This window comes from Oncorhynchus kisutch, linkage group LG10 (assembly GCF_002021735.2).
Source record: "Oncorhynchus kisutch isolate 150728-3 linkage group LG10, Okis_V2, whole genome shotgun sequence".
Lineage (NCBI taxonomy): Eukaryota > Metazoa > Chordata > Actinopteri > Salmoniformes > Salmonidae > Oncorhynchus > Oncorhynchus kisutch.
The window spans coordinates 48,296,806-48,321,225 of NC_034183.2; the positions used below are offsets into that span (position 1 = coordinate 48,296,806).

At 43.3% G+C, this 24,420-nt stretch overlaps 1 protein-coding gene across 1 annotated transcript; it reads right to left on the minus strand.

Annotated features, from left to right (window-relative positions):
* Positions 1-6,933: 6,933 nt before the first annotated feature.
* LOC109898283 (stress response protein NST1-like) lies at positions 6,934-23,986 on the minus strand. The gene is made up of 7 exons (XM_020493198.2): positions 23,048-23,986; positions 12,943-13,039; positions 12,061-12,138; positions 11,427-11,620; positions 10,161-11,214; positions 9,905-10,070; positions 6,934-9,668 (listed from the first exon to the last, which is right to left on the minus strand). The coding sequence occupies exons 1-6, from the start codon at positions 23,114-23,116 to the stop codon at positions 9,925-9,927; spliced, it is 1,638 nt and encodes a 545-aa protein (XP_020348787.1). The 5' UTR covers positions 23,117-23,986; the 3' UTR covers positions 6,934-9,668; positions 9,905-9,924.
* Positions 23,987-24,420: the final 434 nt, after the last annotated feature.

Below are 24,420 nucleotides of genomic sequence, written 5' to 3' on the forward strand. Positions count from 1 at the left end.
ATATCTCTGCTGGAGGTGTAAAACACAAGAGGACATATTTGCATATATTATGCTCTTGTGAAGGTTGGCTGTAATTCTGGCAAACAGTATGTTCTTTTATCTCAGCATTTTTACAGATTCTTCCTTCTGACTGTTTTTGTTTGCTTGGAAATGTTGATCCTGGAGACTTATCTGAATAAACTGTGTAACCTAGCATTTATAGTGGCTAATAAATGCATTGCCATTAATTGTAATGTTGGTTAGCCTTCCACTATGTCACAATGGATGTCAGAAATGTCAAGTTATGTATCACTAGATTTGATTTAATTACAAGAGTAAAGGTATACAGTGTAACTTTCATAAGGTCTGGATGCGTTACATGGGATACTGTACGACAAAAGGATTCTGTATTGCAAACATGCCCACGTCAGGGGAGATACCTATTTAGGCAATCCCTAGCTGCTGGGATGCCCAGTCCCGGCTCTGGTGTTCTGCCGTACTAGTTGTCACTCTAGACAGAGGCCTAACACACCTGAAACCAATAATGAATGTTTCACTAAAATCCTAAAGCTGAGTGAGGTGTGTTGGGGGGCTGCAGGGTGGTGGAACCCTAGGGGCAGGACGGGTTGATCCAGCTATATTGTGTGCAAGTAAAAAGAGCTCTACAGTATGATAGAGCTCTAGGCCTATGATGTGAATTACACTGCCCTCCGTAGTTATTGGGACTGTGAAGCATTTTTTTCTTCTTTTGGCTCTATACACCAAAAGTGTGGATTTAAAACCAAAAAATGACTATGAGGTTAAAGTGCAGACTGTCAGCTTTAATTTGAGCGTATTTTCATCCATATCGGGTGGACATTTTAGAAATTAGACCACTTTTTGTACATTGTCCCCTAATTTTAGGGGAGCAGAAGTATTTGGACATATTCACTTGAATGTGTAGTAACAAGTATTTGGTCCCACATTCATAGCACACAATGACTACATCAAGCTTGTGACTCTACAAATTTGTTGGATGCGTTTTAGATTGTGTTTTAGATTATTTTGTGCCAAATAGAAATTACATATTGTCATTTTGGAGTCACTTTTATTGTAAATAAGAATAGAATGTTTCTAAACACTTCTACATTAATGTGGATGCTACCATGATTACGGATAATCCTGAATGAATCGTGAATAATGATGAGTGAGAAAAATACCATACCCCCAAGACATGCTAACCTCTCACCATTACAATAACAGGGGAAGCTAGCATTTTTGGGAGGGTATGATATTTGTGTGTCTAACTTTCTCACTCATCATTATTCACGATTCATTCAGGATTATCCAGAATCATGGTAGCATCCACATTCACGTAGAAGTGTTTAGAAACATATTCTATTCTTATTTCCAATAAAAGTGACCCCAAAATGGTTTAGCTTTAGGGAGGACACCCAGGCCGCAAGGTTATGTCCCTCACACTTCTAAAACCAATATTGCGCCCCTGTGTGTGTGTGTTTGCTTGCAGAGTACTGTATATATCATGCCCAAACATAGAACACTGTGAAGACACCAGGAGATGTCTAAGAGTGCTATCACCAGCAGAACCATGGGATCTATCACCTATCCTGTCTATGCCACAATCACCTGCTCCACTCAAGTCACCATTGAATAGCAATGGAGAAAGGGCAGAAGAGAAACAGTTAGAAGGTTGAACCGTCCCCACAAACTGAGAAAGAGGATAAGATATCTCACATGGCACAGGAAGTGAATGTTCAGAGTTGGGATGGTTGTTGCTCTGATCTGATGACCCAGATCAGTGTAGTCATCTGCGAACCATGTCTCCTTAGTCATGGTCCCTGGTCCCACAGACACCCATTGCCGTGGTGGATGAACCCAATCTACTGGGGGACTATGGGGGCAGTCAACAGGCCCACCTCTGTGCTATCACCATTGTTGTTTGATGTTTGTGGGGGTTGGACAACTTCACCATCCTTTCCTTGAATATATCCTCCCACCTCTGTGCTGAATGTTGAGATGGTGTGCTGTTTAAAAGTAGTATGGGGATGTGAGGTTGATGGTAGGGCCATGGGCCTTGTGCATAGGATTCTGGGGCCTGCTGTATGATGTCTTGAGAAGAACATAAAGCTATGTTTTGTGTGCCCAAGCCCAATATACAAGAGGGACAGCTGTTGTGTTCAAATGCCATAATCAGTCACGATGAAGTGGAACATTTTGAGATAATATGAAAAATGAGTTTTGTATTATCATGGGGACCATTCTATAATTGAATTGATAGCTTAGACTACTTGACAGCTATGAAATTGTTGTCCACATGCATGTGTTTGCAGGGGCAGCAATAGTTTTTGTACTGTGCCCCAATGCAGTGCTGCACTGCTGCATGTGGCAGAGGCTGAGATGCAGTTTTACAGCTGAGTTTGTGAGTTCCAGAAGTCGAGCATAGGGTAAGTGTGCAAAGTAAACCACAGAATGAAGAGATGTCCCAGAGTTCATGTGTGTCCCCACCGCAGTTGCTTGGAATGAGCACCTGCTGCGTTTTCGCCTCAGCACTGCATCAGCGAGAGACTCCCGCGCCAAAACACTGTCAAGAGAATCAAAGTGCAGTTTACATAGCGTGCTGCTCGTCGTGTGTAAATCCTTGTAGCAGTTTTTCCCCCGGCTGGTTCAAACTCACCTGTTGTTGATGACTCGCTGTGAGAAAAAACACGAGTTGCTTTTCGAATCTGTAAGTCTGTTTTTCTCTCACTTCTCTGTTAGACATTCTGATCGCTCTGCCTCACCTTGTTTGCCCTATTGTTGGCTCACAGACAAAAATGTCTTGTTTCGTTTAAGGGAACTCTCGTCAACTCTCAAAAACAGAAGTTCAAAAAAAATGTATGGAACTGATCGGTTTAGAATGTGACAGTGGAAAATTGGAGTGACTTCCACTGGTTCTGGCCTATCAGCTTGTTCTATTCTATTTTGGAAACGGATAGATACAGTGCCTTGCGAAAGTATTCGGCCCCCTTGAACTTTGCGACCCTGACATTTTTTCCCATTCCTCCTTGCAAAACAGCTCGAGCTCAGTGAGGTTGGATGGAGAGCATTTGTGAACAGCAGCTTTCAGATCTCTGCAGTTCATCCAGAGTGATCATGGGCCTCTTGGCTGCATCTTTGATCAGTCTTCTCCTTGTATGAGCTGAAAGTTTAGAGGGACAGCCAGGTCTTGGTAGATTTGCAGTGGTCTGATACTCCTTCCATTTCAATATTATCGCTTGCACAGTGCTCCTTGGGATGTTTAAAGCTTGGGAAATCTTTTTGTATCCAAATCCGGCTTTAAACTTCTTCACAACAGTATCTCGGACCTGCCTGGTGTGTTCCTTGTTCTTCATGATGCTCTCTGCGCTTTTAACGGACCTCTGAGACTATCACAGTGCAGGTGCATTTATACGGAGACTTGATCACACACAGGTGGATTGTATTTATCATCATTAGTCATTTAGGTCAACATTGGATCATTCAGAGATCCTCACTGAACTTCTAGAGAGAGTTTGCTGCACTGAAAGTAAAGGGGCTGAATAATTTTGCACGCCCAATTTTTCAGTTTTTGATTTGTTAAAAAGGTTTGAAATATCCAATAAATGTCGTTCCACTTCATGATTGTGTCCCACTTGTTGTTGATTCTTCACAAAAAAATACAGTTTTATATCTTTATGTTTGAAGCCTGAAATGTGGCAAAAGGTCGCAAAGTTCAAGGGGGCCGAATACTTTCGCAAGGCACTGTATGACTTCACAAAATTACTTAAAGTATCCTACTGCGCAAAAACTGGTTAAATCAATTTTGTTTCCACGTCATTTCAACCCAAAAGATCTATTTGATGACATTGAATCAACATGGAAAACGAATTGGATTTGCAAAAAAATCATCAAACAAAGAGACAATCGTGGACTACAGGAAATGGGGGGGGGGGGAGCATGCCCCCCAACCACATCAACAGGGCTGCAATGGAACAGGTCGAGAGCTTCAATTTCCTACGTGTCCAAAACACTAAGGACTTAAAATGGTCCATGCGCACAGTCGTGAAGAAGGCGCAACAGAGCCTCTTCCTCCTCAGGAAGTTGAAAATGTTTTTTCATTGGCCCTCAAATCCTCAAAAGGTTAAGCAGCTGCACCATTGAAAGCATCTTGACTGGATGCATCACTTCTTGGTATGACAACAGCACCACTCTTGATCGCATGGCACTACAGAGGGTTATGCAGATAGCCCAGCACATCACTGGTGCTGAGGTTCCTGCCATCCAGGACATCTATATCAGGCAATGTGAAAGGGAGGCCCAAAAAGCCACCCAAGACACAGACTGTTGTTTTTGCTTCTGCATGGCAAACGGTACCGGTGCATCAAGTCTGACACCGACAAGCTTCTGGACAGCTTCTATCCCCAACATTAGCAGTGCGTGGGTAAAATCACTGGGAAGCCAACCCTAGACCCACTCCAATTTGCATACCAACCCAACAGATCCACAGATGATGCAATCTCTATTGCACTCCACACTGCCCTTTCACACCTGGACAAAAGGAACACCTATGTGACAATGCAATTAATTGACTACAGCTCAGCTTTCAACACCATAGTGCCCTCAAAGCTCATCACTAAGCTAAGGACCCTGGGACTAAACACCTCCCTCTGCAACTAGATACTGGACTTTCTGACGGGCCGCCCTCAGGTGGTAAGCGTAGGTAACAACACATCTGCCACACTGATCCTCAACACAGGGGCCCCCTCAGGGGTGCGTGCTCAGTCCCCTCCTGTACTCCCTGTTAACTCATGACTGCACGGCCAGGCACGACTCCAACCCCATCATTAAGTTTGACGATGACATAACAGTGATCCCCGACAACGACGAGACAGCCTATAGGGAGGAGGTCAGAGGCATGACCGTGTGGTGCAAGGACAACAACCTCTCCCTCAATGTGATCAACACAAAGGACATGATTGGGGACTACAGGAAAAGGAGGACTGAGCACACCCTCAATCTCATCGACGGGGCTGTAGTGGAGCAGGTTGAGAGCTTCAAGTTCCTTGGTGTCCATATCATCAACAAACATGGTCCAAGCACACCAAGACGAGGGCACAACAAAACCTATTCCCCCTCAGGAGACTGAAAAGATTTGTCATGGATCGTCAGATCCTCAAAAGGTTCTACAGCTGCACCATTGAGAGCATCCTGATGGATTGCATCACTGCCTGGTATGGTGACTGCTCAGCTTCCGACAGCAAGGCACTACAGAGGGTACTGCGTACGACCAAGTACATCACCGGGGACAACCTTCCTGCCATCCAGGACCTCTATACCAGGCGGTGTCAGAGGAAGGCCCTAAAAATTGTCAGACTCCAGCCACTCTAGTCATTGACTGTTCTCTTTGCTACCGCACGGCAAGCGGTACCGGAGAGCCAAGTCTAGGTCCAAGAGGCTTCTAAACAGCATCTACCCTCAAGCCATAAGACTCCTGAACATCTAATCAAATGGCTACCCAGTCTATTTGCACTGCCCCCACCCCCATTTATGCTGCTGCTACTCTCTGTTAATATCTATGCATAGTCACAAGAACCTAGAGATTAACATACTTTGATGCGAAATGTGCAAATCAGTCCCAGAAAAAGAGCAACGGATCTTGTGAAGATGCTGGAGGAAAAATGGTACAAAAGTGTCTATATCCACAGTAAAATGAGTGTTATATCGACATAACCTGAAAGGCCACTCAGCAAGGAAGAAGCCACTGCTCCAAAACCGCCATATCCTTTTGGAGAAATGTCCTCTGGTCTGATGAAACAAAAATAGAACTGTTTGGCCATAATGACCATCATGTTTGGAGGAAAAAGGAGGAGGCTTGCAAGCCGAAGAACACCATCCCAACCGTGAAGCATGGAGGTGGCAGCATCATGTTGTGGGGGTGCTTTGCTGCAGGAGGGACTGGTACACTTTACAAAATAGATGGCATCATAAGGTAGGAAAATTATGTGGATATATTGAAGCAACATCTCAAGACATCAGCTAGGAAGTTAAAGCTTGGTCGCAAATGGGTCTTCCAAATGGACAATGACCCCAAGCATACTTCCAAAGTTGTTGCAAAATGGCTTAAGGATAACAAAGTCAAGGTATTGGAATGGCCATCACAAAGCCCTGACCTCAACCCGATAGAAAATGTGTGGGTAGAATTGAAAAAGCGTGTGCGAGCAAGGTTGCCTACAAACCTGACTCAGTTACACCCGCTCTGTCAGGAGGAATGGGCTAAAATTCACCCAACTTATTGTGGCAAGCTTGTGGAATGCTACCCAAAAGGTTTGACCCAAGTTAAACCATTTAATGGCAATGCTACCAAATACTAATTGAGTGTATGTAAACTTCTGACCCACTGGGAATGTGATGAAAGAAATAAAAGATTAAATAAATCATTCTCTCTACTATTGTTCTGACATTTCACATTCTTAAAATAAAGTGGTGATCCTAACTGACCTAAAACAGGGAATATTTACTAGCATTAAATGTCAGGAATTTTGAAACTGAGTTTAAATGTATTTGGCTAAGGTGTATGTAAACTTCTGACTTCAACTGTATGTAGGGCAGGTTATCAAGGACGTGATGGAGTCCAGGTGAGTGTCATAATGCACGTAACAATGATGACAGGTGTGCGCCATAACGAGCAGCTTGGTGACCTAGAGGCCGGAGAGGGAGCACACGTGACAGCTATGGATATTGATTACTGCATTGTTGGGCTTGGAGCTTGCAAGAGATGCATTTCACTGTACTTGTGCACGTGACATTAAACATTTTAACTTGAATTCACCTTAGTGGACAACTCAACCAAAATGTAAATCAAAACTAGACGTTGAACTGACGTCTGTGCCCAGTGGGTAGCTTCTCTTACTCCACAACACAAAAAGCAGGATATAAGCTCACAGCCAAGTACACTTTCTCACATATGTTTTTTTTATAATCATATCAAAATAGAATTAAGTGGCAATTATCACAACATTCATTTTTTGATAACTCAAAACAAAACAGACAATAACTAATTACAGTTGAAAGAAGGCATTCTGGAATATGCCACATGTTCTATATTTGGCTGGTAGTTAGGTTATTTGAAGTGAGCAAACTATACCAAGGTGACCTGCAGTTGCCCACATACAAGCACTGAGCTTCTTTGCTTGACACATCTAACCCATGCTGATTTTATTATCTGAAACTTTTACCAGGGCACTTCTTCTCTTCAAATTGTAGTGTTAGATTGTTCACCAAATAGTTTTACTAAACTTCCTTGTAAAATCCATAGGATACTAATAAACAAAGCTCAAACCCTTTTTTTTTAGGACAACTTACTGTTAATCGATATTAAATGTCAACATTTTGTAGCAAAGGGGTGTTAAAACTAGGATTACTGTCACACTGTATGATTTCTCCACAATCCCTGCTTTAGCTGGGTCACGATACTGCGGTCTCAGTCTGGGGCGTGTTTGTGTGTGCTGTCACAAACTGACAGAGAGAGTGCATAGTGCATAATTCTCTGTGTTAAAAATTACAATGGCGCCTATTCCAGTACCCTTGCTGTGTCTGTCTGCCTTTATTAAATAAGGTAACACACAGACTCGGGATACACAAGGTCTGATTCTCTACTGTTCCCTATGCAGACAAGGACTGGTTAGCAATGAGCATTGTGAATAAGGGACTACCTGACTTATGGATTCATGAGTGTTAGTGATCAAACGCATAAATATGATTCTGTTCACATACTTACAATTACTCTAACACTCAAATGGGCATACACACTCAAATTCTACACACGCTTGAGCACAGACATGCACATACACATGCACACCCACATTGACACACAAAGTTATACAACGACACAAAGTCATTACCATAACTTGTCTATCATATAGACAGTGAATGGCAGGCAACAGACAACACCTTTTCCCTTTTCAAAGCTTTTCATTGTAGTTACATTGTAGTTACTTGTAACATACGCTGGCTCCTTTCCTGTTGGGAACGTATACATTTCCCAGATTGACCTTCTCCTGTAACATACAGTATATATATATATATATGTACGCTCGTCAAATCCGTAAGTGGCTCCCGGCATTATACCTAAAGTGGACATTGCCATTGGCTGAGTCTCATTAACAGAAATGCTTTGCAGCCTTGTTTACAAGTTGGAACACTGAGTTGTAATCTACACCTTGATTAGGACGATAGAAATCCTAATGTTTAATACGTTTTTAACTTGAGTGTAATTATTTCTATATAGACTACACTTTATTTTCTGACTTTGAGCCAATTTGACGGCGCCAAACCTTCTCTAAAACCGCCAAAACATCCGCTATGCGGCTGTCTGCTATCGTCAGATAATGCTTGATCTGATTGAATCTATACTATGGCCTGTGTGCACAAAGGCTGACAGCTCAAATTATATTGAGACTGGAAGAGGGGTCGATATTCAACCCCCAAAATGCTTCATATGTAGTAATCCTATTGATAATGAACACAGGAGACCTATGTGATATAAGGAATAAATAATGTTAAAAACTAACATAAAGGTGTAACACAACCCCTGTATAGCACCTTGCGTCTTTAACCACACTCTCCGAAAGAAGTGCAGAAGCCTCAGCTGAACATGAGAATGCAAACCTGTGCATTAATTGTTGATGGAGTTCCAGTGTTTCAGATCAAATTAAATACAATTAAATATCTTTATAGAAAACGAGATTCGACATTGTGTAACTATTGAGACATGTAATATCTTTGCTGTGTAGTTGGAACATATAGAGCAGCTTAAGTACAATGTAGGGATACTGCTCACATCAGTCAAGACTACCAGTCATTCCAACTGTCTTACTTAGCTCATTTAAATGTCAACATTTCTTTCTCATTGTCCCTGTAATATCTGCCCGCCATGGTATTTTCCTGGTCCTCTACCAGTGTATTCTTTCTAGTCGGAAAAAGAAAATGTATTCTTCCATGTCGGAACCCAGTGAGCAACATTTTTGAAATATGTACTTTTGAAATAGATTTTCAACCAAAAACACGTATTTTCAGTATCTCGTGCTCATAGAAAAATTGGAGATTTGGACGGACATAAAAAAAATGCTTGTTGACAAGCGTGATCAGTCCACTTCTTGGGAGTTATAATGAACCATGCCTCGGAAGAGCATACAAAGAGTTTTTAACCGACTTGATCTCTACGGATCGGAGTGGTTTTACTACGCCGTTGAAAAGTCATGAGGGAGGTCCAATAGCGCTGTCCAGCAACAGTCCGACATCCTTGTGAACGTTCCAACGTTCTTTCAGTGTTCCAATGATATCTCCCAAAGTCCTAATGTTGTTTGAATGTTCTGTTCCAACGTTCCACTGTTCTTGATCCGACTAGGGGAACATCTTGTTGTTAAAAGGAGATCATCTTTTGACGGATCAGACAAATGTTGATGGATCACCTCAGCCTCGTATGTATTTACATCCCATTCTTCTTGTCCCATATTTCTTTCTGTCCATGGGTTGTTTTGGGTTCACCAGACAATCATTAGTACTATTAGGGAATACCTCACGGTCACAGGAAGGGCAGGTTACTGACACATGAATATTAACTCATAAGAAAGGAATTAACTGCTCGGTGTCGCCACTGGATTGTCCAGAACAAAGACCGAGCGCCTCACTCCCTGGATGAGAAGGAGAAACAGATATATATTTTTAAATGGTTACATTCTAGACCAGGCTCGTAGTTTTTGTATATGAATATACACTTTACTTTGGAATGTATTTGAAAGTATTTGAAAACTGTGTGTAAATAATTTCCCCCAAAAAGTATTTTAAAGTGTTGGTATTTGAAAGTACTTGGAAAGTATTTGAATGGGTTTGGAAGTATTTATGTTAGAACGGATAGAAACTCTCTTACCTGCAGAGAGATTGTAAGTTCTACATTAGCATTGCTCTCATTGCAGCCTTGCTGATGCGCTTGCGGTTGTTCTTCCTCATTCTCTTCCTAGGTGGGCCGGGCCAAGCAGGTGGCCGGGGACCAGCCAGGCCTGAGGGCGCTCGCGTTGAAGTGGGCGACACTGTGTCTGGGAGAACAAGAATGCAGTTTGGAATACAATTTAAACTGAGAAACATAAGTCCAAAACACATGCTAGCTCACAATGTTCTCTGTCTACCTGTTCTTTGTGTGGTGGTTTGAGTTTGATGATGTTTATGATTAGGCCGAGGGTACTTCTGCTCCTCTTCTTCTTGCTGTTGTTTCTGTTGCTCCCGTCTCAGGTGCAGTCTCACCTTCTCATCGTCCAGTCTCCTGTGGAGTAACAACAGCTCCTTCCTCTCCTCCTCCAGCTTCTCCTGTTCCAGTTGGAGAGCGTGCTGGAGCCTCCTCTCTGAATCGGGGGTCTCATTGTCTTTACGTCTTTGATCGGCTTCCTCAAGGGGAGGGAATCTGCTCTCGGGCCTCTGATTGGTTTCCTCCGTAGGATAGAATCGCTGTTCCATTCTTTGATTGGCTCCCTCTCTGCTCTTGGTTTCCTCTGAGGAGGAGTTGGTCCCATGTCGCTGTTGCTTTGATGTGTTGGTGCGTAGCGAGGGACTCTGTGGTTGTGTGGGTTGTCTATGTGTCTCCTGGTCTCCCCCCTCACTGAGACTCAGACTTCCCTGCTGCCTATCTCCCCTACTGACATTACCCTCAGTGATGTTAAATAGTGTGTCCCCTCGTGTCTCGACCCCGTCTCTCTTCTCGTGGTCAAGTTGTGCCATGTCGATGTCCATTGCGGTTGTAGTGACATTGACACTACTACTGTCTCTCCCCTCCTCCATGTCATCGTGATGTCGACGTTCGGTCCACTCCTTAGCTCCCAGCTGGCTGGTGGCGTTGAGTACCCACTGAGGATCCATCTTGTCATGGTCTAGCCCATAGCCCCCTTTCCCCGCCCCTGCGTCTGAGGAGGTGTCCTTGGGGTTCCAGTGCTGGTCCAGCAGGTCTTCCAGCTGGATCCTTTGGTTGTGCTTCAGCTCATCTCTGCGGTGCAGCTCCTCCTTGGATCTGGCCTTGGCTGGATGCCCCTCTCCTTTGTTGTCTTTCTGCTGTCTGCGGGGCATGGACTTCTTCTTGGGGACGGCCGGGGGGCGAGGGGTGGGCTGGCAGCGACACTCCACATGGTCGTGGACCGAGACGACGGCCTTGGAGTAGTTGGGCCGCTTCTCCACGTACTGGATCTTCATCACCTAGTGAGGAGGAGGTGGAGGAGATTAGCTCCGCGGAAGTGCAGAATTCAAAATGACTAAACCGCTTTAAAAAAATTATAATAATGTAATGACTAACCTTTTATTTGACCAGGTAGGCCTAAGTTAGCTGTGAACATTCTCTACAGAAACAACCTGGGCAAAAGTTTCAGGGTAGGGGACATGGGTTGAGATGGGGGATGGTGTATATGTACCTGTAGGTGCCTGGTGTGCGTCAGCACGGGGACACACTGCAGGCTCTTGGTGTTGCAGCAGCCGGAGCATCGCTGTACCTCTACACAGGGAGGCCACAACATAAAGTTGGCGTTGCTGCGGTCCAACATGGCACGGGTCACCTCCATCACCTCTGTCCTCACCTTACATAGCGCCTGCTGAGCCGGCTGGGCGTCTGAGACAACAAAGACAAACAGACCATTTAAAACGTCTTTTTTTTTTTTTAAGTCACATATAACTTAAAGGTTTCATAAGATGGGACAGTGTAGAAAACATTTAGTTTACACTAATTATACTTACACTGTTTATATTACTTATGCTGTTTAAAGAAATCACATGCTATTGAAACAGTGTATGCATGAGTCTCCATACTGTACTTGCTGCAGCTGAACTATTTGGAGTGTAACTTGGAGTTGCACGTCGTATTTGTGTTTGTTCAGCAAATAACTAATGAATCGGTGACATACTTTAGATGTTTCTTTACCAAAACATGCATTGCGCAACTCAGTTTGGATTATATACAGCTGTCCAAAACCACCCAGGTCAACATGAGTGACGGAAATATGTGGAATTATAGCCTAGTGTCAGAGAAATATGAGCAAGGTGCAAACTCACCCAGACTCCTTGGTAGTCGGTTGCTAGTGTTGTTGGAGTGTTGTCCACTGGGCAAAAAATCTTCCGAAATATCCTCATCTGAGAAAAAAAACAATACACTCCAATATTAGTTTACAGATCGAATCAACTCATTACTTCAATTGTTTATTGTTATGACTTTTACTCTGTGTGTGTGCGTGTGTGCGTGTGTGTGCTCGCACGCTTCTGTGTATGGTGCATGTGTGTGTTTATGAGAGAGTTTGAAGCATTGTTTATGTTTAACTTCCCTGTAATATATGTCTGTGTGGGAATTTGTTTCTGTCATAACCTCATGTTTGTATGTTTTTGTACCTTGAGACGTTGAATACTTCACTCTTTGTTTCTCTTATCTCGTTGAGTTTGTATATACTGTTTACTGTGTGTGATGTTCGCTATTCAACGATGGGAATCAAATCTGGGCAATATGTGTATCTATTTAAGAAGTCTTTCTGCCCTCTGTGCCCCTGTGGGTCTGACGGTTTGTCTGTTAGTCAGTCTGTGAGATTCTGTTTGTAGTATTTTACTGTGTGTGATTTTCTCCTGTCCCTGTTGGGAATGAAATCTGGGCATCATGTGACCAAAGTTTTCATTATTTTTCCCTCAGTCTCTGTTGGTCGGGTTAGTTAGTCTGAGAGAGCCTCCATCTCTTGGCGTGACCAGTGTGTCTGGTTGGCTTGTGGTCCTGTACGGCTCAGTTGATTGAGTATTAGGCTTTGGAAACCAGGATGTGGGTTTGAATCCCGGGGCAACCCATACGTTAAAATATATGCACCTATGACAGTAGGTCTCTTTGTAAACAAATTCTGCTAAATGGCATATGCATGTTGATGAGTATCAGTATAGTACAACGTTAGAGATATTTACCTACGGAGTCACTGAGCAGCAGCAGCTGCAGGTCCTCTATGGAAGAGATAGGGTTGCTCCTAACCAGCTCCACCAAACCTGGAGGGAGAGGATCCCCCTGAGAGAAAGAGATAAGACGGGAATAAAACTAGATTCTCCCAAATCCGATATTTTTCAGTTTCCCAATTTATTCTGTGTAGATACGGAAGCAAAGGGACAACAGCATTGGTACATGTAAGCTCCCAAGTGGCGCAGCGGTCTAAAGCACTGCATCTAAGTCCCATAGTCGTCCGGGTTTGGCCGGTGTAGGCTGTCATTGTAAATAAGAATTCGTTCTTAACTGACTTGCCTAGTTAAATAAGTACTTTTTTTATTTCTACATTTTTTAAAAGTAAAAATACTTTAAAGTACTACTTAAGTAATTTGTGGGGGTATCTGTATTTTACTTTACTATTTCTGAAATGATTTACTTTTACTTCACTACATTCCTAAAGAAAATAATGTGCTTTTTACTCCATACATTTTCTCTGGTTAGGGGGTAACCCAACTTACCCCCCTAATCATAAATGAAACAAGAGGATGAAGGAAATGGCTGCTTGGATTCACAATGGCCACTAAGAGGGGGTGAATGACTATTGGCCTCTGTCACCTCATCTGCTACTACTTAGGGGTCACAGGAGTCAGGAAGGGTTCAGGAAGTAGTGGGGGATGGAGTGATTGAGAGGAGGAGGAGGAGAGGTGGATCAGAACAGAGAGATGGACATCAGGGGGAATAATGGAGGGGTAGATGAAGAAAGGAGAAGAAGTTGCATCGATGGAGATATTAACTCTTGCTAGCTGGGTCTACCACTGTTTGACCTATTGGGTTCGAATCCTGGGTCTCCTGCACACCACAAAACTGGGTTAGCCTGTTGAGCTAATGTCTAGGCATTAATTCAGGGAGCTAACACAAGCCGAACGACCTCTGTCTGTTGCATTAATTCATTCAGTTTCTTGTGAGAATAAGCCGAAGCCCTTTGGGGAGCCGTTTGAGGAGGAAGAAGCCATCCGTGAACGGCATTCACACACTATTCATGTACATACCATTGACTTTTCCCCATTGTTGTTGGGCACTGCACAAAGTCAAGTCATACAAAAGGAAAATGCCATGAGTTAAATTAACATCTCTATTTATGTAGTGATGCCCCTGAGGAGCCATCCCAGTGATTTCCTCTCCTTGGCCCCAGTCTAAGGCTGAGGCCCTAAAAGCACCTACTTCCTTAATGCACTACTTTTGACCAGAGCCATATGGGCCCTGGTCAAAAGTAGTGCCCTCTAAAGTGAATAGGGTGGCATTTGGGGCGCATTCAAATTGTGCTGGCTGCACACTATGGTCTGGGCCTTTGTTCATAGGGTGGCCACTGTCATGGCGATTTGTGTCTGAGCAGGAAAAATGAAATAAACACTTTACCCCGTGCAACTGCTAAACAAACCTGACGTAAACAGAAAATCATAACATTTACCCTATAATACCATAGGAGTCCAGGAGTTACACTGGTCCTAATTTGGTGAACTCTAAATCAAAACTCTAAATCACATGCACGCGCGCACACACATACACACACACACACACACACACAAATAAGCATCTGACTGAGTCACGTGGAAGTTCTGGAACAGTCAGTGTCTTCTAAAATCTACGGTCATTCTGCAGATCACACAGGCTGAGACAGGCACTTATTTTAGAGCGTTCATACAGTAGATCTCCATTTCTCTGAACAGAGACAGGCCTAGGTTGCATCTCAACTGGCATCGTATTTCATACATACTGTAGTGCACTAATTTTGACCAGACCCCTATCGGACTTAAGTAGTGCACTAAACAGAGAATACAGTGCCATCTGGGAAAAGCCCTAGTGATGTTTCATGGGAAGTGGGTTGAGCTGAGGAATGCCAGGTACAGGCTATAGGAGTAGAGAGGTAAGGAGTAATGATACATAATTATGGGTCTAGTTTTTCTGCCTGCCAGCACGCAAGTGTATATACACACAAAAAAAATACAAATGCACAAACGCATGCACACACACACACACACACACATAGGGGTGAACATGTGCACACTGCACATTCTCACATGCAATCCCTAAAACCATGCCTATGAGCACATGGTTGATGCATATGTTTATAGGAACACACACAAACATATTCAGACATTACATTATACAGCTAGACTCCATTCTGTGGGATATATATTAATGACTGAGCGGTTTCCTTTCTCTCCGGCAAGTGAGTTAGGACACATGAATCTATTTCATTTCCGGGACACACTTGTGGACTTGTTTACGTGCTGCTATGCGGTTAGTTGTTTTTACTTTTTAATTCTTGTTTAATATATATATTCTTTTCCCTAGCTGGACTTTTTTCAATCAACTTTTTCACCCAGATGCTTTATCTGGACATGGTTCTATACGACCTCCACCAGCCAAAGCTAAGTAGTAACATTAACATTATGCCTTCTAATTGTAGTCTCTGTGCTCATAATATACGGGAGAACTATCGCCTTATGGTGAGGATAGCCGTGCTGCAAGCCCAGCTTCAGACGCATTCGTTAGGCAAGGGTAATTTAAGTGTAGGAAAGGATGAAACAGCATCTGTGCCACCAATAAGTACAGATAGTAGTATAAATCCCCTCGCACAGTCCCTGCAGCTGGACAATTATCTCATGGCTTTTGGAGGGAAATGCTGTAGGAATGCTCAACCGGTGTCGCTCATTCAGCCGACAGAAACTTTCAACCGGTTCTCCCTATTAAGCAACGATCCGGAGTCATAGGCCGAGCCTTCTCTGGTCTCTCCTCCACCTGTTACAGGGTCTGAGACGCCAAAGCATCCCACCATTTAGCTCTGACAAATTGAAAACCCTAGTCATTGGAGACTCCATTAATTACCCGCAGTATTAGACTTAAAAATAATCATCCAGCGATCATACACTGTTTACCAGGGGGCAGAGCTACCAACGTTAAGGCTAATCTGAAGATGGTGCTGGCTAAGGCTAAAACTGGTGAGTATAGGGATATTGTTATTCACGTGGGCACCAACGATGTTAGGATGAAACAGTCAGCGGTCACCAAGCGCAACATAGCTTCAGCGTGTAAATCAGCTAGAAAGATGTGTTGGCATTGAGTAATTGTCTCAGGCCCCCTCCCAATTAGGGGGAGTGATGCGCTCTACAGCAGTCTCACAACTCAACTGGTTGAAAACTTTTCTGCCCCTCCCAAAATATAGAATTTGTAGTTAATTGGCCCTCTGTCTGGGACTCATCCACAAACAGGACCAAGCCTGGCCTCCTGAGGAGTGACGGACTCCATCCTAGCTGGAGGGGTGCTCTCATCTTATCTATGAACATAGAAAGGGCTCTAACTCCTCAAGCTCCACAATGAGAGAGTGCAGGTCAGGCTGTTAGCCAGCCTGCCAGCTTAGTGGAGTCTGCCACTAGCACAGTCAGTGTAGTCAGCTCAGCTATCCCCATTGAGACTGTGTCTGTGCCTCAATCTAGGATGGGCAAAACTAAACATGGCGGTGTTCGCTCTAGCAATCTCACTGGAACAAAGACCTCCTCCATTCCTCTCATTATTGAAAGAGATTGTGATATCTCAGATTTCAAAATAGATCCCTCACTTCCAAGGCAGTTATAGTCAATAAACTAATCACTGATCATAATCTTGATGTGATTGGCCTGACTGAAACATGGTTTAAGACTGATGAATTTACTGTGTTAAATGAGGCCTCTCCTCCTGGTTACACTAGTGACCACATCCCCTGCGCATCCCGCAAATGCTGAGGTGTTGCTAACATTTACGATAGTAAATTTCAATTTACAAAAACAAAATTACAGCATTTTTGTCTTTTGAGCTTCTAGTCATGAAATCTATGCAGCCCACTCAATCACTTGTTATAGCTACTGTTTCCAGGGTTCCTGGGCCATATACAGCGTTCCTCACTGAGTTCCCTGAATTCCTATCGGACCTTGTAGTCATGGCAGATAACATTTACATTTTTGGTGACTTTAATATTCACGTGGAAAAGTCCTCAGACCCACTCCAAAAGGCTTTGGTTTTGTCCAACATGTTTAGAGACCTACTCACTGCCACAGTCATACTCTGGACCTAGTTTTGTCCCGTGGAATAAATATTGTGGATCTTAATGTTGTTCCTCGTAATCCTGGGCTATCAGACCACCATTTTATTACGTTTGCAATCGCAATAAATAATCTGCTCAGACCCCAACCAAGGATCATCAAAAGCCGCGCTATAAATTCTCAGACAACCCAAAGATTCCTAGATGCCCTTCCAGACTCCCTCCACCTACCCAAGGACGTCAGAGTACAAAAATCGGTTAACCACCTGACTGAGGAACTAAATGTAACCTTGCGTAATACCCTAGATGCAGTCGCACTCCTAAAAACAAAAAACATTTGTCATAAGAAACTAGCTCCCTGGTATACAGAAAATACCGAGCCCTGAAGCAAGCTTCCAGAAAATTGGAAGGGAAATGGCGCTACAACAAACTGGAAGTCTTCCGATAGCTTGGAAAGAGAGTACCGTGCAGTATCAAAAAAGAGCCTTCACTGCTGCTCAATCATCCTATTTTTCCAACTTAATTGAAGAGAATAATAACAATCCAAAATGTATTTTTGATACTGTTGCAAAGCTAACTAAAAAGCAGCATTCCCCAAGAGAGGATGGCTTTCACTTCGGCAGTGATAAATTCATGAACTTCTTTGACAAAAATATCATGATCATTAGAAAGCAAATTACGGACTCCTCTTTAAATTTGCCTATTTCTCCAACGCTCTGTTGTCCTGAGTCTGCACAACACTGCCAGGACCTAGGAACAAGACACTCAAGTTTTTTAATATTATATCTCTTGACACATTGATGAAAATAGTCATGGCCTCAAATCCTGCATACTGGACCCTATTCCAACTAAACTACTGAAAGAGCTGATTCCTGTGCTTGGCCCTCCTATGTTGAACATAATAAACGGCTCTCTATCCACCGGATGTGTACCAAACTCACTAAAAGTGGCAGTAATAAAGCCTCTCTTGAAGAAGCCAAATCTTGACCAAGAAAATAAAAATCTATGGGCCTATATCGAATCTTCCATTCCTCTCAATTTCTTTTGAAAAAGCTGTTGTGCAGCAAGTCACTGCCTTCCTGAAGACAAACAATGTATACGGAATGCTTCAGTCTGGTTTTAGACCCCATCATATCACTGAGACTGCATTCGTGAAGGTGGTAAATTACCTTTTAATGGTGTCAGATCAAGGCTCTGCATCTGTCCTCATGCTCCTAGACCTTAGTGCTGCTTTTGATACCATTGACCACCACATTGTTTTGGAGAGATTGGAAACCCAAATTGGTCAACACGGACAAGTTCTGGCTTGGTTTAGATCTTATCTGTCGGAAAGATATCAGTTTGTCTCTGTGGATGGTTTGTCCTCTGACAAATCAACTGTAAATTTTGGTGTTCCGTTTTAGGACCACTATTGTTTTCACTATATATTTTACCTCTTGGTGATGTCATTCGGAAACATAATGTTAACTTTCACTGCTATGCAGACAATACACAGCTGTACATTTTGATGAAACATGGTGAAGCCCCAAAATTGCCCTCCCTGGAAGCCTGTGTTTCAGACATAAGGAAGTGGATGCGGCAAATGTTTTACTTTTAAACTCGGACAAAACAGAGATGCTAGTTCTAAGTCCAAAGAGATATTCTGTTGGATCTGACAATTAATAATATTATGGGGGCTGCGTCTCAAATGAAACGGTGAAGGACCTTGGCGTTACTCTGGACGCTGATCTCTCTTTTGACGAACATATCAAGACATATCTGAACATATCCATCTACGTAACATTGCAAAAATCTGAAACTTTCTGTCCCAAAATTATGCAGAAAAATTAATCCATGCTTTTGTCACTTCTAGATTAGACTACTGCAATGCTCTACTTTCCGGCTACATGGAGGAAGCACTAAATAACCTTCAGTTAGTGCTTAACACGGCTGCTAGAATCTTGACTAGAATCCAAAAATGTGATTATATTACTCCAGTGCTAGTCGCTCTACACTGGCTTCCTGTTAAGGCTAGGGCTGATTTCAAGATTTTACTGCTAACCTACAAAGCATTACATGGGCTTGCTCCTACCTATCTTTCCAATTTGGTCCTGCCATACATACCTACATGTACGCTGCAGTCACAAGATGCAGGCCTCCTTACTGTCCCTAGAATTTCTGAGCAAGAGGATAAATAACAATATGGGGATGAGGTAGTTGGGTGTGCTATTTAAAGATTGGCTGTGTACAGGTACAAGCTGCTCTGACAGCTGATGCTTAAAGTTAGAGGGAGATATAAGACTCCAGTTTCAGTGATTTTTGCAATTCGTTCCAGTCATTGGCAGCAGAGAACTGTAAGGAAAGGCGGCCAAAGGAAGTGTTGGCTTTGGGGATGACCAGTGAAATATACCTGCTGGAGCGCGTGCTACGGGTGGGTGTTGCTATGGTGACCATTGAGCTGAGATAGGCGGGGCTTTACCTAGCAAAAACTTATAGATGACCTGGAGCAAGTGGGTTTGGCGACGAATATGTAATGAGAGCCAGCCAACGAGAGCACACTGGTCGCAGTGGTGGGTAGTACCCACTTGAGTGGTGGATGGTAACCCACTCAACCCACTTGAGCGCCCCCCTCGAATTTGTGCCGTGGGAGAGTTCTTTGTGGGTTATACTATCCCTTGTCTCAGGGTAGTAAGTTGGTGGTTTGAAGATATCCCTCTAGTGGTGTGGGGTGTGGTGGCTGTGCTTTGGCAAAGTGGGTGGGGTTATATCCTGTCTGGTTGGCCCTGTCCGGGTGTATTTTCGGACGGGGCCACAGTTTCTCCCGAGCCATCCTGTCTCAGCCTCCAGTATTTATGCTGCAATAGTTTGTGTTGGGTGGCTAAGATCAGTCTGTTATATCTGGAGTTATATCCGGTGTCCTGTGTGAATTTAAGTATGTTCCCTCTCTCTCTCTCTCTCTTTCTCTCTCTTATCTCAGAGGACAATGCCTCAGGACTACCTGGCCTGATGACTTCTTGCTGTCCACAGTCCACCTGCTGCTGCTCCTGTTTCAACTGTTCTGCCTGCGACTATGGAACCCTGACCTGTTCACCAGACTTGCTACTATGTCCCGGGCCTGCTGTTTTCGACTCTCTCTCTCTCTACCGCACCTGCTGTCTCTAACTCTGAATGATCGGTTATGAAAAGCCAACAGACATTTACTCCTGAGGTTGTTGCACCTGACCTGACCTGTTGCACCCTCTACAACCACTGTGAGTATTATTATTTGACCCTGCTGGTCATCTATGAACATTTGAACATCTTGGCGATGTACTGTAATCTCTACCCGGCACAGCCAGAAGAGGACTGGCCACCCCTCAGAGCCTGGTTCCTCTCTAGGTTTCTTCCTAGGTTCCTACCTTTCTATAGGGAGTTTTTCCTAGCCACCGTGCTTCTACATCTGCATTGCTTGCTGTTTGGGGTTTTAGCCTGGGTTTCTGTATATCACTTTGTGACATTGGCTGATGTAAAAAGGGCTTCATAAATACATTTGATTGATATAGATGATTGAGGGAATTCCCTGGTGGTATACCTCAGACACCTCATATGTTAACTAGCTATAGGCATGTACACCAATACACCACTGGATGGGAGGATGTATAGATGACAGAGAACTACTTCAACTATACGTAACAATACCTTCTAATCAATCCTTACTGACACCTCCAACAACCTGTCCTCTGGGCAATTCATATGATTTGGGATGTTATTTTTGCGTCCTTCCGAGGCTGCCTCCAAAAGCCTAGTCTTTGACATGACAAATGTGGTGGACACCACTGGCAGCTCTGGGGAAAAAGACACACTAGAGGAAGTCATAGATCTGATAGCATGAAAGCAACTGAATTGCATTCAAGGAAACCCAGCAAAGAAGGGGTGCGCCGAATTTCACCCTGTTTAAACATTCATTTCCCATAACTGAAGACTGTGTGTGTATATTGTCATAGTCAGAGCTTCGTTTCACTACAGTCCCTTCCCACAGCCACTACTGCCAATTCCTGTGAATGTCCCAAAGATGGTCCAATGTAGCTCAGCTTGTAGAGTATAGTGCTTGCAATGCCAGGATAGTTGGTTAAATTCTTGGGACCAGTAGTATGTCAAATGTATGCACGCATGACTGTAAATTGTTTTGGATAAAGGTGTCCACAAAATGGCATATATACTGAGTGTACAAAACATTAAGAACACCTTCCTAACCTTGAGTTGCACTCCCTCACCCCCTCCCGTCTTTTGCTCTCAGAACAGCCTCAATTCGGTGGGACATGGACTCTACAATGTGTTGAAAGCGTTCCATGGGGATAATGGCCCATGTTGACTCCAATGCTTCCCACAGTTGTGAAGATGGCTGGATGTCCTTGGGTGGGGGACCATTATTGATACACACTCTAAACTTGTGAAAAACTCAGCAGAGTTGCAGTTCTTGACACAAACCAGTGCTCCTGGCACCTACTAACATACCCCGTTCAAAGGCACTTAAATATTTTGTATTGTCCATTCACCCTCTGAATGGCACATATATACAATCCAGGTCTCAATTGTCTCAAGGCTTAAAAATCCTCCTTTAACCTGTTTCCTCCCCTTCATTGACACTGATTGAAATCGATTTAACAAAGTGACATCAATAAGGGATTATAGCTTTCACCTGGATTCGCCTGGTCAGTCTATGTCATGGAAAGAGCAGGTGTCCTTAGTGTTTTGTACACTCAGTGTATATTATTATATTAAATTTATGGCCTCTTTGGCCTCTTCTCAAGCCTATCAAAATGCGACCCTCATACTTTAATTATATCGCCTCTCTTAAAGACAGGACTCACCATGGTATAATTCACCATGCACTTGACATGTGTCATATGCAGGACGTATCCTGGGAAAGGAACTTGTAGGATACTTGCTGTGTATGCTACGATACAAAGTACATAGAATCGACTCTAGCAGTCGAGACGAAGCCCCTCTCTCCTTGAGTTAAAAAATGTTTTCCTATTCTTTTTAATGACTCAAGACAATAGTCAGCCATAGCATGATTAGAATGATTTATAGTTGTGTTGCTGTGACAAGCGCTCATCCTATTGCTAGCCTGTCGAATATCCTGTGGACACACACACACAAACACACACATTTGGTCTTGCTTAGCTCCCAGGCATGCTTCAGGATGGGTCTGGTGAGATTTTACATGGCCTCCACCTTCCACTCATATGATGTTTATCGACAGGTTTATGAGTTTAGACATCTGGAGAGGGGCTCATGTTGATCATGAGCATGTGGACAAGCGTTGGGGAGTTATGGGGCCCAACGAATGAGCGCATCATCAGAGCATGTGCCCCAAGTGTACCACAGAAAATGCAGGTTAATGGAGAAAGATTGTTATTTTCACTTTGGGATTCTGGACGATAAGAAGTTTATGTTCTGTAGACGGGTCTGCCATGTGCTGTACCTGTTCTATGGTTACCTTGCCAAGCAGGGCCCAATCGGATGTCCTCGCCATGAGGCCCTCACAGCCTGAAGTGAAACTCAGGACCGTTTCAAAATATATTTTATATAGAAGCATTAAAGCCATGAGATGAGCTGGCATAAGGTGTGGTTTAGATGATGTGCAGTTTAACTTACAAGACGCAGCTTAATTGCTATATACTTCATAATTACTCAATAATTACAAGTGCATGTGGTTGTAGGCCACAGCCATACACTAAGTGGAGGGGTGAGGGGCCTGGTTCACATTTATTTTGTACAAAACAATACTGAATGTAACACTTTGGTGCCTTTTGTTTAGAGAGCACACAAGCCCCAGTGCAAACGTTGTTAAAATACAATGATCCTGAAATTCAACAATGGTCAATAATTGGGCCCTGGTATCAAATATGCTCAATAATGGTCCCTAATGTTAACATTCACAGTGAAATTAAACAAAGAAAATGAACTAAACAGAAAAACATATATTTGGCAACGAACCGTTGAATGGGCAATTAGACCTACATTTTTAATTAATTGACTCCGTCACATACCTCTGCGCTGCCCGACCGCAGACATGTCGCAAACAACGCGAGCAGCTGAACCCAAACCCACGAGCTCATCTTGCTGCCCAGGCTGGATTCTCCGCGATAGACTAAGCATTTATGGAAACAGCACGAGTCTCTCCCTCAGCACTAAGCGCAGGGACAGCGGCTCGCTCTGTGGAATTGGAACTCCTGGCGTTGCGAGCAGACGGACACCCACGCTTGTCTCAGCAAAGTATATCCAGTCAATTAGCAATTGTTGCCTACTCAATTATACGCTTCCCACTTAGAACGTCCACCGAGCTCGAAATTCCACTGTCAGGGGACTTGGGGAGTAAGGCGACTTTTTTAAAGATGATTTGGTCCATCTTGAATTGATGTATTAAATCCCCAAGGAACTTTTTGGTGGTGTGTTCCAAACACAATCTCCTGCGGTCGGGATGATAGTCTCAGATAGTTTGGTATCACACAATTCGAGTCAGTAAAAGTCCTAGTGTGAAATTAAAACATCAAATGTTATAGCCGATGGCTTTAAAATAAACTTCAAACATTATCCTAAAAAAATAATCAATGTAATGAGAAAAACATCTTCTGACCAATTTAAATGACTTGCATACATAAAACAAAGCTTCCAAACAATATTATAGACTAGATCAGTCAAATGTTATTTACACTTTAGTATAGGCTAATGCTAGGTTATCCCTCGAGACATCAACACTTCAAGTTGATTTAAAATCCCTTTTTATGTTCCTTTTCCACGCGTTGTAGCCTTACATGAGGTTATTCTCTCCTTATAACGCACGGTGCGGTGCGCCTCTAAGCGCAGCACAAGTGTGGTAGCATACAATGGGAGTTTGCTGTACGCTCCTTCGTCACAGGCTTATCAATAGCCAAAGCTCTCTGTGGCGCGGTGCGCGTCAGCCCTGTTCCCTCCTGATTACACCGCTACCGCATGGGACAGGAGAGCTGATTTCCTAGAGTTTGTACAGTATCTCTCCCGCCCCCTGAAGGCAGGGCCTATATAAAAAGGACTGACTGGGCTACTGCGTCTTGAGGGAAAGGTCTTAAAGGAGAAGTCTGGTATGAGTTATTGCAAGAGGTTATGTCTGCAATCATGTGTTAAAAGCTGCAATATGTATTTTTTTTGAGCGACCCAACCAAATTCACACAGAAATGTGTGTTATAGATCTGTCATTCTCATTGAAAGCAAGTTTAAGAAGAGGTAGATATGTTCTACGTGCCCCATTTCTAAGCTTTCCTTTCTTAAGTTTAGTTTTTGCATCTTTTACTTTCGGTTTTGTACACCAGCTTCAAACAGCTGAAAATATAATATTTTTGGTTATGGAAAATATGTTTCACAGCGGTTTAGATGGTACAAAGAT

What these genes read in the sequence shown, in the direction of transcription:
- LOC109898283 (XM_020493198.2), bottom strand. Translation starts at nt 23,116, where the DNA reads ATGAGCTCGTGGGTTTGGGTTCAGCTGCTCGCGTTGTTTGCGACATGT. An exon ending in CCGACTACCAAGGAGTCTGG is followed by an intron (nt 11,621 to 12,060) that starts GTGAGTTTGCAC and finishes TTGTTGTCTCAG; the next exon opens with ACGCCCAGCCGGCTCAGCAG. An exon ending in AACCACCACACAAAGAACAG is followed by an intron (nt 10,071 to 10,160) that starts GTAGACAGAGAA and finishes TTGTTCTCCCAG; the next exon opens with ACACAGTGTCGCCCACTTCA.